Below are 16,581 nucleotides of genomic sequence, written 5' to 3'. Positions count from 1 at the left end.
ACACACACACACACATGGTCGAAGCAAATTTCCACGGGAAAAAAAATACTTTATTAATACACTTATATAATGTATATCAACATTTATAGACAAAATATGTACATCAAACATCTTTCATGTAGGTCCCAAAATATAAAATCTCAAGTACCTCTTTCTATAGAAAACTAGTCTTCTGGTAAAACTTTTACATTCAGTTCTCCTCTCCTGACTCCTTTGACTCCAGTATTCATACGCAGTACAGAGAATAAACATCTGAGATTTATCAGCTTTTCACAAGTAAAAGGCAACAGCAAGAACAAACACCGGGTTTGACTTGAGCAGAAACAGATGTTGAGTATGCAGACCAGGTCCAGCACAGTGCTACAATATGTACACAGTTTCTGAGTACACAACGTACATTGTCCACACTCTGTCCTCCTTCTATCTGTCGGGGCGGACAGAGTGCAAGAACGGGTATCAAAAATAGAAATGTACAAGAAGTCTATGAACAATAATTACAGAAAATCCATCTCAACTGTCTGTCATTGAAAAACAAGACTTCTCATTCATTGTGGCCATGTGGCGGCCTATTCCTTCATCCACCATGGATATACCCTTGCTATTGTCTGTACATACTTGAGGGAAACCTTGTAAGTCATGGTGCCAATCATCATAGTGTCAGGTTGAAAGGGCATTTTCAGAATGGTGAGCAAAGGACATAGGCAACAAACTTTGGGTGATATATTAGCGCTAACATTTGGTGCAGTTTCTAGATTACAACATGGCATGTCTGTATCGCGACAGCTACAAGTGAGATGCATCAGTCGTCGGTGTTTACACTTGAACAGCAGCATCTAAAACTTTTCTTTCTTTACATTCAACCAAGTGTGTATGTATATATATATGTGGATGTGTGTGTGTGTGTGTGTGTGTGTGTGCGCAGGGCAGGTCCAGTTTGTATGATACATTTGTACTGAGGAATATCACTGAGATTTGAACATTCAACCAAAACTTTGCATTCTCCCGCCTCTCTCTCTCCTTCATCATTTCTACAAGTCCTATCGTTTGCTGTTTGACCTCCAGGATGAGGAAATGGGGAGATGAATGATTATGGTTTAAGGAACAGCTTATTAATGTTCTCCATCCTGCTAATGACTCTGCCTCAGGCCGCCAGAACAGGATTATCTCTTCACCCGCTCTTTCATTACTCAGTCTTTGGTTTCCAGGTTGAGGGGTGGTACCTGCTTTAGTGCCTGGAGGAGGGCGGGGGAATCCATGGGGGTCTGGGATATGGCTGGAGCTGGAGATCCTCCCCTGGGAGACAACACTAGCTGAGGTGGAGGTGGTCTCTCGCTGGGCATGGTGGGTGAGGAGCCTCCCATGCCTGGGTAGAGCATGGGCACAGTGCCGGGGTACCAGCATTTCTCCAGCATTGGCAGGTAAGCTGCAGCTGATGGTGGAATGAGGTAGAACGGCATGCAGAGGGGGTGTGGAGGAGGAGGTGGATGGCTCGGGGATACACTCATGTAGCTGCCGTAGCCGCTGGATGATGACGATGATGATGATTCTCCACCTGAGAGCAGCTCATCCTCGGACGACTCCACCCGGGGCCGCTTGTGGCGCGGCTCGTCGTCCTCCTGCTTGATGCCGGAGCTCTGCCTGTCACCCTGTGGCCGCTTCGGCTGGTTCTCCTGCCCGTAATAATCTGGACGTCCCTGCGACACCCCGGATTCTGTTTTCTCCAGCTCTCCCCCATAGCCACTGTCTGTGTCTGTATCGCTGCCGCTCTGCTCGCTGTTCGGCGGAGCGTACACCCGCTGGATGACAGGCACGCAGTTCCTCCCGTAGCCCTCGCTGGGTTTAGGCGGTAGGCTGGTGGGCATCTCCTTGTGAGGTTGGTGCTGGTGGTAGGCGGGGAGCTCCTCGGGTCGGGGGCTGAGAGGGGTTCTGGGTCGGACTGGATTTTGGAGCACCTCTCCAGCTACTTTGTGGAGGTGATTGATTACATGGGATGGTGTGAAGTCTCCATCTGACTCACGATTGGCTAGATACTGAAGAATTTCCTTGGCACACATGTGGAAGCCAGAGCGAAACATCTCCTCCGACTTCTCCTGACTGACGGGAGGCTGCTCTGTAAACACGATGAAGCACAAAGTTAGAAACTCTGCAATTTGACACAGATGTGACATTTAGCTGATTTTTCCGACCGCTCTATTTGAAGTCACTCGTTTGCCTGCAGCTCTGCCATTATGCATGCATTTGAGTAATTTGCTTTCTGTCCCACAAAACCAACCTGTTCTGTGCATATGTGTGCGTGCATGAATGATCTGCAGCTCACCAATTTGCATGCCATTCTGCAGAGCGAGGATCTTCTGCTGCTGCTGCTCCAGAAGAGAGGTGAGGGCTTTCACATGCTTCAGTGTAAGCTCTAAAACCACCGCCTTCTCCAGATGGCCCAGAGTCTGAGGGAGATACTCACAGTCAGCACAACCTCACCGCTTATGTAACACATGGAAACTGAGCTCTCCGGCCTGTGTCACACATTATTACGATCCCAACGGCAGCAAGAATGAGGCGTAAACAATCAAAAATAGTCAGTTAAATATGAAATTATTTAAATTTCACAGAAACTATAAAGTTTGGTGTGGTGATTAAATAACTAGATGTGCTAACTGGAATGAAATGAGTTGTTCAAAATCCCCCAGTTTAAACTGGGGAACATGACTGGAGACACTTTCTCATTAGTGTTAGCTGTCAGTCATTGCGAGCTGCTGACGCACGCAGCTCAGTTGTAATTCTACCGAGCCGCCACTCGATGGCGCATGCAGCTCAACGCACTGGATCCCATTATCTCTCCCAGCTATGCAGCGACACTGAACTCACCGTGAGTTTCAGGTGTTCGGGTAATAAATCTTTCAACTGGGCGATGCATTCGTTTATCCGGTCACGTCTCTTCTTCTCGATGAGTCTGTGAGGCAGTTTGTAGGTTTCCTGCGAGAATAAAAAATAAATAAATAAATAACTGAAAAGGTTGGAGCTGATCTGAGCGCGCACAGACTCCTTTACGATCAGAGGCAGTTACATCGATAGGGAGGAATCCAACAGTTATGTCATAGCAGAAATTAGGTCAACCATTTATGGGACTACAGAGCTACTGCCAGTCTAATTCTTCCTCTGTAGCATACACGCTTTGGCGCCCCGTGGCTGGAACTTAACAAGTAGGCAACAGAGAAGAACACATTCAAAAAATAAAACAAACCAACCTTGCTCTCTTCTCCTCTCTTCATTCCTCGCCTTGGTTTATAAACATACATCTGGAAATCCACCCTGAAGAGACACAAAGAGCGCACACCAGTGAGGAATGAGGCATTTCAGTGCACAGGTTTGACTATTGTAAGAAGTGCATTTGGCACATTTTTCAAAGTGTAACTTACCCCTGCACGTCTGACAGATCAGCCTGGTGTTTGGACAGAGGAGGTGGTTGCGCGCTTGGAATTCGCTCCATTCTTTGTACTCCAATTATGCTGTCAAAGTCGAGGCGCTTCTCCAAAGTCACTAAATGCGCATTTATTTTACGCACGATGGAAAGTTTTGGGAATTGCACCAAAAACAAAACAAAAAAAAACGCGTCAAGAAAGGATAAAAAAAACCTTCACTGATTTGACATCTTTGTTAACAGTGTCGTTAACGTTACTGTTAGGTACGAAAACGGTTTCAGTTTAGTCCCCGCGTTTTGTCCACGTCGTGCTCCTGCCGCAGAAGGAAGTCGAACCCTCTTGGTGGCGCGTTGGGAAAGTGGGGGAGGACAGAGCGACGAGTTAAATAAACCCTCTGACTCTCCGCTCAGCCTGACCTACCTCTGTCACATGAGGCTCACGTGTTAAACGGCGCTGTATCCTCGGCGGAGGGACGGCCCACTTTGCGCGGACAAGGCGCCTCAGTGGGCGGACGGCGGCGCACGTCAGCGCGGAGGGCGGCGCATGTCCGATCCCGTGTACCACCATGCTGAAGTGTATGGAAACAAGGCTGTGCGCGGAGAACGTGCTGGCAGCGCACCAGTGCAGAAGTTCAGCGGGAGTGGGTATGGCACCTACTGCCACCGCAGCAACAAGTGCAGCTCTGTAGCAGCCACAGGCACACACAAGAACACACATTTTATCAATCCAGCATGCAAAGAGGCGCAAGTGCAAAGAAATCACTAGAAGAGATTTTGCAGATTTTTGAAGCATCATGACATAATCAGCTTCTTATAATTCTTATTATTATTAATATTACATGCATTAATGTATATTCAGCGTGCACTTTGCTGCATTTTCCCCTCCGGCGTCCCTCTAATCGGAGCCTGTGGACACTCTGATGTACAGGGCACCAGTGTAAACAGTGCGGTCACGGTGTGAGCAACACGTGCACCTGTGCATGGACGGCTCTGTGTTTGCTGTCACGTTGAGCTCCTCATGGCCCCGGGAGCCTGCTGAGCAGAGCCCAACCAGCACGTCCAGCTCATCCAGCACACGGCGGCTGCACCTGTCTGCTGCAGGCTTCCAGGACAGATTACTGCAGCCTATTTCCCCAAATGTGCACTGTCATTAATGAAATTTGTTGCAGAAAATGAACATGTGCAGGCCATGAAATTACCAGGGCAATTATCATTCATCTCATATCTTCCCTTTCTATAACTGGAAAATATCTCTATGAACTCCCAAATTATGTTCAAATTATTTTTCTCTACAAGAATAGCATATGTTTATTTATAACATCCTGTATATTGATGGTGCCCCTACTACTGAACACATAAGGACATTTCCAGACTTACTAACACTTCCTCTACTCCAGCTGACTATAAGAGGATAATTGTAGTTTATGGATGTAAACAGGAATTGTGGCTTCGTTTTTGGGTCACAATAAGAAACACACAAGACTTTGAATCCACAAATAGAGCCTCCGCTGGCTAAATTTGAAGGAGGCTTTGTGAAGCTGTAAGCAATTAGATGTGCCAACTTTCCTTTTCATTCAGCATTTCTTCTCATTTGACCCTCAGATTCTATTTAAAATTGCAAAAATGCATGTATTGATTCCAGTGACCGCTTTTCATGGGAGAAAACACGAAATATCCTCCTGCAGGCATGTGGTTGCATGAAGTCTGCACTAAGCAATGCCTCTGACACTTTCTACAGGTGTTTCAGAGGTGGTTTTTTCTAAAGACTTTTACTGAAGACAAATACTGTAATAAATACTGCTAATAGAGCCTCATTGAGACCATCTCTCTCTTATCTCACAAAAATAAGTAAAGAAAATAGCAGCTAAGTTGTTTTCATAACTCCAGAAGACATCCACATCAGCAGTTTGACCTTCATTGTAAGACAAACCTGATTAAACTAGTGTTTTGTTTTGTTTTTTTTACAGAAAAGTGGTATCTTTCCAGTGAACACGAGGTTCTTTATCCCCACCGAATCCTTCCAAAAGCTCACTTCCTATGGCCACGTTAATGAATTTAACTAATGGTCTGGTTCCTAGGGAATATGAGAGTGTAGTGAATAAAGTAGAAACTAGACAGTCTGTGGGATTCAGTAATTACAAAATGACTGCAACACAGGTCACAGCTATAATCAAATAACCCCAGCAACGATGGAAAGCCCCATGAAAACAGTCTAAGCACATGTAACACAATTAAAGACTAAATTGGATATTTTTTAATCCTGACAATGGCACCTTTATTTCGGTTCACTTCTTAATTTCGTAACATTCTTGTGAATTATTTGGGAAAGCACCTATTGGTCTTTATTACTTTGAGGGAAAACCAAAAAGTGTGTATCACAATTTTAATACTTCAGTTTTGCACAATGTTTGGTTTTAAAATTTACGAAAATATTGTATTTAGTTAACTGGTAAATAAGCCTAATGACAAATAGTGGGATATGTCAATGGTAATATTGTTATTAATTGCTGTAAATCCGTAAATCAACCTTTTGTGCTGTGACACCGTTCAAAAAGGTCAAACCAAATCTAAAAATGTGCAACCTCTGTATGTACACAACATATTTCCTCATGTGACATGATTAAAACATACGTGTACTTCTTCATTTGTAGATGGCTACGGATAAGAGTTCACATGCTGGCATTTCCTGAATTCTATATTGTTTTTGTGTGAGGCTCTTTAGTCATCTCCATCTGCAGCCTGCTAGAAGAATAGTACCACTCAAGCACTCAATAAATAAGCAGCTACATTTTATCGCAAGCACTGTGGCATCAAAATGAAGTACAGAGTAGTGCTGTGGGGGAAATACCAGATCTTCAGTCCCTTTAGCGTCACGTGTGTTCTGAGCTTCCTCTGTCTGCTGATACAGGAACGTTATTCACTCACAGATTGTTTTACACACTCGTTTATTTAAATAGACTCCAAAGAATGGAATGTACAACCCAGACACAAACCATCAATTAGTATAAAAGTTAAGTTTGGTCAAGCAGCACTCCAAATAACATCTATGAGCTCTTCTATGTTTTTTTTTCCCTCACATACACTCAAACACTCAGTCATTCTTTAGTGGATGTTTTACAAAGTGACCAACCAAAAAGTAACAATCATTTGTGTGCTACAGAAAATATCAGTGCTTGGGACTAAATAGATTAAAGAAAGATTAAATAATTCAGTGCAGACATATCAAAGAATAATAATAAAGCTAATATGAAGTTTCTCTCAAAATCGTTGTTTGAAAAGCTTGGACACTTGTTTCTAATGGGACTCCTGTTATTAAGCACAACATGGTCAGAGTGAAGTAATCACATGATTAGCTTCTACTCTGGTAGATGCACACATTTCAATTAGTAGTTATAGAAAAGGGTTTAACAGGTCAGATTTATTTATATTGACAAAAAAAGGCTTCATGCTTTAATTGCTGAAGTTTTTCTTTTACTCTAAACTTTCCTGGAACAAGAAGAACCTCAACGTACAAAGAATTATGAAGTGATAATAAATGCTCCCTCTGAAGATGAAAAAAAAACTGTATAGGTTTTTACATAATTATGAGATTTTGGAAAAGTACGGTGGCTTCTTCAGTATAGTTTACAGGCGCAGTTTGTCTTTATATTTTAAATATGTAAGATAAATCATTTCAAATATAAAAGCAAATATAGTTTCCCAAAAATACTTTATAATATCTATATAATAATAATAACTCTTATTTAGACATTGCATATTATTCAGCATTTCTATTGCTGTCAGCTGAAAGGAATATATTTAATGTATTGTAGGGTTCGAACAAACCTCCAAATCTACATGTGACCTGAGTTTGCTGGTGCAACACTGAGGATTAAAACCTCAATACAAGGCCACTTTAGAGGAAAACTCCCACAGGAACAATGGCTGAACTTTGGCATGCTGTCAGAGCGGTCAAATGCAGAAGGCATTGAGTGTAGTAAAGCTGAAGTCAGTGGGTTCATCTCCTTAACTTACAGGACTGGCTTCTCAGGTCCTGAGGCACTTTGTGCACACTTCACCCACACAGACACATCCACACAACAGATAACTTTCACTTCAAGACACTTAGAAGCATGCCTGCTGAAGAACCATATTCTGGGAGTGTCTAGCGAAGATTACAGTCAGACTTTGACCTAAACACATACTAGAGTTGGACACAGTTTGACATTCTCATGTCTAACAGGTGGTTCACTGTTAAAGCAGCTCAGGCACTAGTGAAACTGGCCCCAGCTGCCCTCAGGCAGGCTGCTGGGGGTTGATGTTCATGTGAGGGGGATGACCAAGAAGTCCAATTCGTTGTTTCTGCTTCCTCTGTTCTGTCATCTGCACAGGGACACAAACAGAGCAGCTTAAAGATGACATTTAACCCAGCATTTCCTCTGTAATCTGAATTGTTATGACCTTACTGTAGCGTAAAGGCCCTCTGTGGAGTGTTTAACCACTCGCAGTGCTCTGGAACAATGTTTTTATTGCACCTTTGTTTTGTTTTGATTGTACAAGTGAGCTAGGATTCAGACAGTATGTATGCAACATGCTGGTTTGTCAATAATGTGCTAACAGAGGCAAGGATGCAGAAATCCAAGTGTAAAAATAGTATGTCGTGGTTTAACAAGGGTTATGTGACAGACTGAGTCTTGACTCCAGGAGGGTACAGTCACTCTGGCCCACTGTCCACCATAAAACCATAAATGGACATTTTAACAGTAATATTTTTACAGTTATTAAAAACACATATATAACATGTTAATAAGTGAACGCTAAGGCTGCTAAAAGTGCCATGCTGGCTGTTCCTTCTGTTCCCAGATTTTATGCTAAGCTGCAAGCAATTGCATCATATTTAGCATCCAGACATGAGATTGTCATAAATCCTCTAATCTAATTGTGTGCAAAAAGCTATTAAAGACACTTCCCAAAATATTGAACTAGTCCTTTAAGACTCCAAAGGCCAATACTGTGCTACACTATATCTGAAGGCAACAGTGTGCTCTGTTTTAAAAGCTGACAGTCAATGAAATATGTGACGCAGTCCTAAACACTTTTAATTATGTATGAGTGAACTCATCCAACTTAAAGCATGAATGGCAAAAACTGAAATTACCCTGGTTATTGACCAGCAATGGACAAAAGCGAACGATCCCCGATAGCTCTTCCTATGTTACGGTTCATTAAAATGTGGTCTTCAGTAGTGACTTTGTCAATAACGTCCCAGTGGCTGCACATAAAAAAAAAAGATCCTGCTTTCCTGCAAAGTGTAGTGAAGGCAAAAGAAGAATAAATCAAGGGTGGTGCAATGCAAAATGAGGGGGTGCATGTTCTACTATCACATGACGTACCTGCTCCTTCAGCTCAGTCAGCTGTCCAGACAGATTGGCCACCAGCCTCATGGTCGATTCCAGCTTCTCCTGCAGGTTCCTAATTTCATTCTGCTCCCCCTCGGCATCGCTGCTCACCAGTGACATGGCACGCATCCGAGGGAACCAGTCCAGGTTGTGCTCCTGTGATTAATCAAGCAGTTAGACTGACTGGCTGGAGCTAATAATTGGAACTTTAATAGAAACATGTTACAGTTAAGGAAACAAGCTTTCTTGACTTGCAATACGTAAACAGTTTTGTTTGTTTTTGAAGCAACAATAGAGAATGAATGAGTTCAGATTCAGCCCATACTGGACAGTGATGAATATCAGTGGGAACCAATCAATGATACCATATGATGCTTTGATCAGTTTTAGGGTTAGATTGTACTTTTGTTGTTTCCCCAAGTTCCTGTTTGTCAGCACTAAGTCAGTCTGTGCCGTTAAATGGGCATGACCAGCCTGTCTGTCAGTTAAGATTAAAAAAGGAGGAATAGATTGACGTCTTGAGGTGTGTGTGACGAGCCAGTGCATGTTTGCAAGTGTGACTCAGGAGCATAAACAGATGACCTCTGCTTAATCACAGCTACCAGAAACGTGGCACAAATAAAAATGCCCATAATGCTGCAATTTTCTTTCTATCTGAGGATACCTCAGCAGCCAGGAACACAGCAGTTCCACAGAATGGCTTTGAAATGAAGAACACAGTGGTGTAGCAACTCCTACGGTTAGCCAAGCATACTTCTTTCTGCAGAAAAACGTGTATCCTTACGCAGTATGTTCCCCGTAGACATCAACAACCCTGCTGCAGCTCTGTGATCTCAGGCAACATGCAGGTTATCATTATTTCCAAAACAGTGTGGTCTGACGGTCACTTTGGTCTATTTACAACAACTACCACTATTACACAAGAAGGTGGATGTATGTTTTAAGGGTGTGTCCTTGCTTTTTGTTTACCTTGATCATCTCTGCTACGTAGCTCTCAGGGCCAGTGTACTCGGTGGAATCTTTAACTTTTACCAGCACTATAAAAAACAGGTAGTGCCACATATTGTGCTCTTCTTTGATGTGCTCCTCAAAAGTCACCGTCTTATTGTCAAACTTGTCGCGCTCCAGACCTGTAATGGGGCGACAACACACATGGTTTTGGTTACAGTATGCAGTCGTAGACAAACACAAACAGATGATATCTTCTGATCTGCCAGTTTCAATCCCTTTTAGCAATCAAATTGTACATTCTTCATGTCATTACTGCACATGTGAAACTCCACTCACATTAAAGATGGTGCCTAGCAATGAAATAGGCATAAAATGTCATGCATGGCTTTAATTATCAGTCAACTTCATGCAAAACAATATGAACTGAAAACATCCTAAATCTAATTAATATTTGATTTCTTAAATGGGCCATAAACAGATTGAAATCATTACAAATCTTAAAAAAAATGTTAGAAACCAATCAGTCATACTTGTGAATGTGTCTGCATCTCGGAATAAACAGAATATTTTCACCTTCACATTTCATTTTGGTGTCATCTGCACATCAGTAAGTTCCCTAACAGCATCTTTCATGGTTATTATTGATTTTCCTTCTAAATGGCACCAGTTCTCCTCAGTGCAGTTGCAGTTTTTTCAAGGTGTTTGGCAGGTAGGTTGTTCCAAACATCTTGGAGAGCTTGCCACAGTTCTACGTGTTTATTGTCTCATGCAGTCGGCGACTGACTCCATGATGTTACGATCGGGGCTCTGTCGGCGTTCGACCATCTGTTGCAGGACTCCTTGATCTTCTTGTGGACAAAATTAGCTCTTTATGACTCTGGCTGTATGTCATGGGTCACTGTCATGCCATTTTTTATCTGGGATAGATTATCTTTGGTGGGATTGCACAATGGGTAAGAATGTAAATATGTGTCTAAGTATAAAGCTTTCCCCTGTACTGTAATCAATCAAACAGACTGAGTAAAAAATAGACAAAGAAAATCTGATATTATCAGTGGAAAAAATAACACGTAACAGAAGTTTTAAATGTTGAACCAGCTTTCATAGAAAAAAGTACATTCGCTAAAAATTCTTCATTAAAGCTCTGGCAAATTAAGCATCACACGTGACTGGAGGTCAGATGAGCCAAGTTAATGTTATGTTCTTGAAGGGGATGGAGCAGCACATCTTTTATTTTGCAGTTTATTATATAGATTATTGAAACGAGAACACCAGGGATATATTTGCTCTGAGGTGAATATGACAAGGAAAATATACCTTAAATGCGTTTTGCTACTTTCAGTTGTAAAATAAAAGCACAGTAGGTGAACTTAAAAGTGAAAAAAATCTAATATTTATAGATTTTTGGTTTGGTTTTGCTTTAATCCATGTTATTCATCTTTTTCTGTAGAGGATGAAATTAAGCTTGATTTTGTCGCACAAAAATGTATTCCGCTACAGGTGAAAATCAGCTCTGTGCACGAAGTTTGTGACGTAAATCAATCATTGGCTACGGACCCAAAAGATCTAAAAATGAATACAGGGCTTATAAAACAAAGCTAGAGGATGCAGAGCCACTTAATTCCTGTGGAGATGGGCTCTTAATCTCTGCATCTCCTGTTCTCTCGTGGTCCTTCTGGAAACCATAGAGACAGCAGCTCCCCCTGTGGCCTGGCCTTATTTAACATGAGTGAGTCAGAGCTGATGGCAGGCTGGGTGACATAATACTGTTCTCATTCCATATGCTTACCAGTTGTCCTGACTGCCTGACCCAACATACGCACGCTCATGCACACATGTTCACATATGACATGTACCGCTTCACTCGCACACGCATTAAAGCGCAGATACACACATACTGTACAGCATGTACTTATTTAGACACTAACACGTATAATGTACATATAAGGACATGCAGATGCTGCCGCACAATGGGACAAAGTTCAGCTAATCTGTAAAGTTGCACAAAACATATGGTAAGGAAATTAAGTGTGTGAGTGAGTGGGAGAAAATGTCTGTGCGTGTGAGACAGACATGAATTATGGAGGCGAGCAGAGCAGTGGCAGGAAGCCCTCATGACTCAGGCTTCTTTGGAACGACAGAGAAGTGAAAAAAGGGGGGGAAGAGATGAGGGGGAACGCAACAAACTGCATACACCTTTACAGACGTATTTACCAGAAGCCACAAATACACCAACAAATCAAATATTGTGAGAGAGAGAGGAATTTTCAAATGAATTACGTGACATCAGATAGATTGTGGAAGACTTTAAATGACACACAGTCTTTGAAACAGAGAGACCTTCCAAGAAGAGAGCACAGCCTTGCCAGGCTGGCTGGTTGCCCTTATGATTAGACAAGTCATTCTGTCCCTGGAAAGTTCGAGGTTTGTTTCCCAATGACTTTACTCTTGGGATGATATTCCACCAAAAGCTACTGAGAAAGTTGTAACACCCATTGAACTATAAGTTAAGCATAGGGTGTAATTATAAATGTTTCAGGCCATTGAAGTCAGCTTTAGAACTATAACAATTTTTTGCCATTATCAGTTATTACTGTGAATTTCTTGGCTTATCTAGTCTAATGCTTTAACTAATAATCAAATTTGTAAAGTGCAACATGTGGAAACAGATGAGCTGAGCAGCCTCACCACAGATGAAGCAGGTCGTCTTCAGGACTTCTTCTTTCTTCTGTTTTTCACTCCTCAGGTCAGCAAAGGTGTCGATGATAACACCAAAGATCAGGTTGAGGACAATGATGATGACCATGAAGAAGAAAAGCAGGTCGTAAATCACTCTGGCTGCAAACAGCGGCTCCTGGGTGAGATACAGGAAACAGGCTTGTATGTGCAATAGACTCATACTGAAAATCTACAAATCAGTAGGTATTAATTGTATTTTGATAACTGTTCATGAGTAAGAGTCAATCTAAGAATAAGGGAACAAAGACTGTCCCATTTAAATGTATGACCCAAAAGGCCAGCCTTAATGTAAACATGTGCTGGGGATGATGTTATGGGTTTAAAAAGAGGTTAATCTTAGTCCTCATGGATGGTAACAGAAACACAAGGCCACAGGTGTACCCTGCCAGATGCTACAGTAACCGAGACAACAGAAAGCCGGTCAGCAGCCTTTCTTGGATACGTTGGTCAGACTCATTGACTCATTTCTCATTTTTACTTAACCCTCTTGAAAGTAATGAGATGAGCTTGTCTCTGGATGAATTGAGGTTCCCTGCAGTGGTAACCAGGCTAATGCAGTCGTACAATCACGCTCACACTTATTTAGGACAGCCTTGCTTTAAAGTGACAACATACCGAGTCACTATGCCACCCATATCGCTATGTGATTGACTTTTGTTTTTAAGTAACTTACCTTAACAGCCATTAACACTTGACCTTAGTTGCTTTGTGTTTGGAATGTTGACATTCACATCCTCTTTGACATCATTACTGGTTGAGCCCGAATTCAGTGGAAATCTATTTTGAGGTTTGATTGTCACACAAGGCGGAGGCAGTGCAGCTGTAGGGAAAGATTGCGAAACCTCCGCGCTTTTGAAATAAAAGCAAGTTCAGCGCATGACGGGCTGATAGCCAGCTCACATGACCCGCATTGCAGCTGTGGGCGTTACACCCTCTCAGGCCAGACGCACACACACACTCGCACGCATCAGAAGCCTAATCACAGTTGCTTGTACCTCTTTGGAAGGCTTTCGGAGAACATCCCCTACACCCCCTCCGCTCCGCAGGCCGTGACTCAGCACAGTGACAATACACATGAGCAGAGAGTCGCACGTCCGCTCCATGTCGCTGTCCTCCTCACTGTCCATCCCTAAATCTGAGGAGGCACAGATGACCACAAAATTAATTAGCAAAATATTTAAAGAATGTAGTAAGAGAGCGTCACAAGTACTACAATTGCAATGTATTTACATCACTGCAGCACCACCCAATGCCATTTACAATATAATATCTACTGAACTCCGATAACCGGGGAGTTAAGACCTCCAGGTAACATTAGAAGCAACAATCGGTATATAAAAAGCAATAAATTAACTCACAGAACCCAAAGTTACAATACTTACAATATGCAGATACATTTACAAGTTAAAAAACCATAGCAGCATGACATACACTTCAGAATATCCTTCAAGCAAAATAAAACTAAAAGTGAGATGTGGGTACAATATACAGCAATATATATTTAATTATTTTAAGTTGTAGATTAATTGTTTATATATAATATAGTGTCCCAAATTAGGTGCATTTTGCAGTAATGTGACTGCACTTTAAACACTAAATTAACACAAAGGCATTAAAGTAGAGAAAAAGTTATCTGTACTGCCATTCAGCAGTTTATAATCTCTGAATGTGTTAGCTATTTCAATAAATAAACTTTTCTAGGAAAAAGATTGTGATGGCGTGGGCAAAGCACTAATGCCATTCTTATTCAGATATTATGAAGAGTTAATGGACTGCAAATTAAACAGTGTGGCACACTAAACTACCTTTTCTGTTCCATTAAACTTTCATAATCATGTCATGCCATACTCACAATGCATTAATGCCACTATAATATTCTTTAAGCATTTCAGATGTAATGATGGTGCTTATGATGTTCATATTCAGGATTTATGAAATATTTTCTGACAAACAACACAAGTAGACCATTACTTTCTTTTTGAATAATTTATTTTGGTAATAAATAACTACTAAATATCAGTTAAGAGTCAGGTTTTGCCATGTAAGCAGTCTGTAAATATAAGACATCACCTGCTATTTTATCATAAATATCCTTGACTTAGTTGCAGAACTTAATATCGGTTGAAACCATGTTTACATGTTTTGGCTCACAGTGGGAAGGCTGTTAGTCAAAGCAAACATGTTTTTGTTTAGTTGAAGTGTGAGGGGTGAGACAGAAGAAAATTCTTCATATTTCTGAATGTTTTATTGAAATTATTAGGACAATTGTAGAATCAGTAAGACACAGATTGACTCACTGTGTCACAGTCAAATGGTAGACGGATTGGAACATATGATCCTTTTGGAAACTGAATTTACTATTGACGAAAGTATTAACACTTCCATATTTATGTCGCACAAGACAATGAAACTAAATACTGAATTGCTGAGGCCTTTATACAGCACCGATTAAAAGTATCCACTCTCTTTACAAGTTACAGCCTTTCATTGTTTTTCAGTATTGAATCATTGTCAGTATAGTTTGGCTTTTTTGACAAGAATTTATAAAAAAGACTCTTTCATGTCAAAGTGGAAACAGATTTCTACACACTAATGTCAAATAATTAACAGTACAAAACGTAAAACGGGTAACTGCACAAGTTTTCACATTCTTGAAGTCAGTATTTAGTTGATGCACCTTTGGCCACAATTACAGGATAGAGTCTGTGTGGATAGGTCTAGATCAGTCTTGCACATCAGGGCATTGCTATTTTACTCTATTCGTCTTTGCAAAACTATTCAAATTCTGCCTGGTTGCATGGACATTGTGAGTGAACAGGCTTTTTTGAGTCCAGCCACAAATACTCAACTAGATTAAGGTTTGGACTGTGACTCAGGCACTTCAGAACATTCACCCTGTTGTCTTGGCTGTGTGCTTAAAGTCATTGTCTTCTGGAAAACAAATCTTGTCCAAAGTCACACTTCTCTTGCAGACTCCATCAGATTGTCTTCCAGGATTTCCCTATACTTTGTTGCAAGCACTTTGCAGTCTGCCTATAGAAACCTTTCAGGGCCTGCTAGCGAGAAGTATCCCTGCATTGTGATGCTGCCACCACCGTGCTTCACAGAGGAGATGGTGTGTTTGTGATTATGTGCATTGTTTGGATATTTCTAAACAATAGCGTCTAGCTTGATTGCCAAAAAGCTCAGTTTTGGTGTCATCTGGCCAAAGAACCTTCTTTTAGTTAACTTCAGAATCTCACACATGCCTTTTGGCAAACTCTAGTCTAGATTTAATATTAGCTTTAATAACTGTGGCTTTTTCTATTCCACTTTCCCATAAAACTTTGTCAAGAATGAGGATTCCAGTCAACAGCCTTGTCTCAATCACTGACACTTTAAACCCCTTCAGAGGAATCATAGGTGTCTTGGTAGCCTCCCTGAGTACTCTCTTTTGTGCACAGTCACTCAGATTTTTAGGTTGGCCTGCTCTAGGCAGATTTAGACATGTGCCATATTCTTTTCATTTCTTAATGATGAACTTCACAGTTCTCCAAGGGATATTCAGTGACTTGGAAATTTGTATCCATCCCCTGACTCATGCTGTTCAATAACCTTTTCACAGGGTTGCTTGGAGTGTGTTCCGGGTGTCATTATGGCCAGGAGTGATTCACCAATCACTGATCACCTTCCAAATACAGGTGGCCTAATATTACAATTACTTGAGACACATTCACTGCCCTCAGATAATCTCCACCTCACAAATAGTGTGATTTTTAGCATCCAATTGCTGCACCTCTGTTCAATTCGCTGAGTTACTTTAAAGGGAGTGAATTCTTACGCAATTACTTATTTCACATTTTTAATGAAATCCAGAGATCCACTTTAACTTTGACATGAAAGAGGACTAAACTAAACTAATGTTGAAAGGCAAAACAACGACAAATACTTGGGTGAATGCTGGATAAAAATGTAACAATAATGCAGAAGTGGGGCAGTTTTTGGGTCATGTCTGACAATATTCTGGGCCATGAATCTAAATATGAGATCAAATAAAAGAAAGCATTTGGCAGTTGTAACTGTGTTTATCATTATAAACTTGATGGCACCAAGCAGTCT

The 16,581-nt window shown here is 41.3% G+C and overlaps 2 protein-coding genes across 8 annotated transcripts in view; both read right to left on the bottom strand.

The window, feature by feature from the left end:
• Nucleotides 1-28: 28 nt before the first annotated feature.
• Nucleotides 29-3,833, bottom strand: LOC111575104 (class E basic helix-loop-helix protein 40-like). Its single transcript, XM_023280031.3, has 5 exons — nucleotides 3,414-3,833; nucleotides 3,243-3,306; nucleotides 2,863-2,970; nucleotides 2,318-2,441; nucleotides 29-2,110 (listed from the first exon to the last, which is right to left on the bottom strand). The coding sequence occupies exons 1-5, from the start codon at nucleotides 3,482-3,484 to the stop codon at nucleotides 1,188-1,190; spliced, it is 1,290 nt and encodes a 429-aa protein (XP_023135799.1). The 5' UTR covers nucleotides 3,485-3,833; the 3' UTR covers nucleotides 29-1,187.
• A 2,510-nt stretch (nucleotides 3,834-6,343) lies between these two features.
• LOC111575102 (inositol 1,4,5-trisphosphate receptor type 1) overlaps nucleotides 6,344-16,581 on the bottom strand; it is a 78,215-nt gene continuing 67,977 nt past the window's right edge. For 6 of the 7 annotated variants that reach the window (XM_035952709.2, XM_023280027.3, XM_035952707.2 and 3 more), the window contains 5 exons: nucleotides 13,479-13,618; nucleotides 12,433-12,598; nucleotides 9,763-9,923; nucleotides 8,788-8,949; nucleotides 6,344-7,777 (listed from right to left, as the gene is read on the bottom strand). In XM_035952709.2, the coding sequence (XP_035808602.1) occupies nucleotides 7,691-7,777; nucleotides 8,788-8,949; nucleotides 9,763-9,923; nucleotides 12,433-12,598; nucleotides 13,479-13,618 (716 nt within the window). In that variant the 3' untranslated portion in view covers nucleotides 6,344-7,690. The other variant, XM_055010883.1, reaches the window with a different exon arrangement.

The sequence above is a fragment of the Amphiprion ocellaris genome, chromosome 5, assembly GCF_022539595.1.
Source record: "Amphiprion ocellaris isolate individual 3 ecotype Okinawa chromosome 5, ASM2253959v1, whole genome shotgun sequence".
Classification (NCBI taxonomy): Eukaryota; Metazoa; Chordata; class Actinopteri; family Pomacentridae; genus Amphiprion; species Amphiprion ocellaris.
Note: the sequence above shows the minus strand (reverse complement) of the source record. Positions and strands in the feature narration are given on the sequence as shown.

Bases quoted from the DNA above. Each gene is read 5' to 3' on its own strand.
- LOC111575104 (XM_023280031.3), bottom strand. From the start codon at position 3,484: ATGGAGCGAATTCCAAGCGCGCAACCACCTCCTCTGTCCAAACACCAG. The intron at 3,307-3,413 runs GTAAGTTACACT...GTGTCTCTTCAG, and splicing joins GATCTGTCAGACGTGCAGGG to GGTGGATTTCCAGATGTATG. The intron at 2,971-3,242 runs GTTGGTTTGTTT...TTATTCTCGCAG, and splicing joins AGAGAGGAGAAGAGAGCAAG to GAAACCTACAAACTGCCTCA.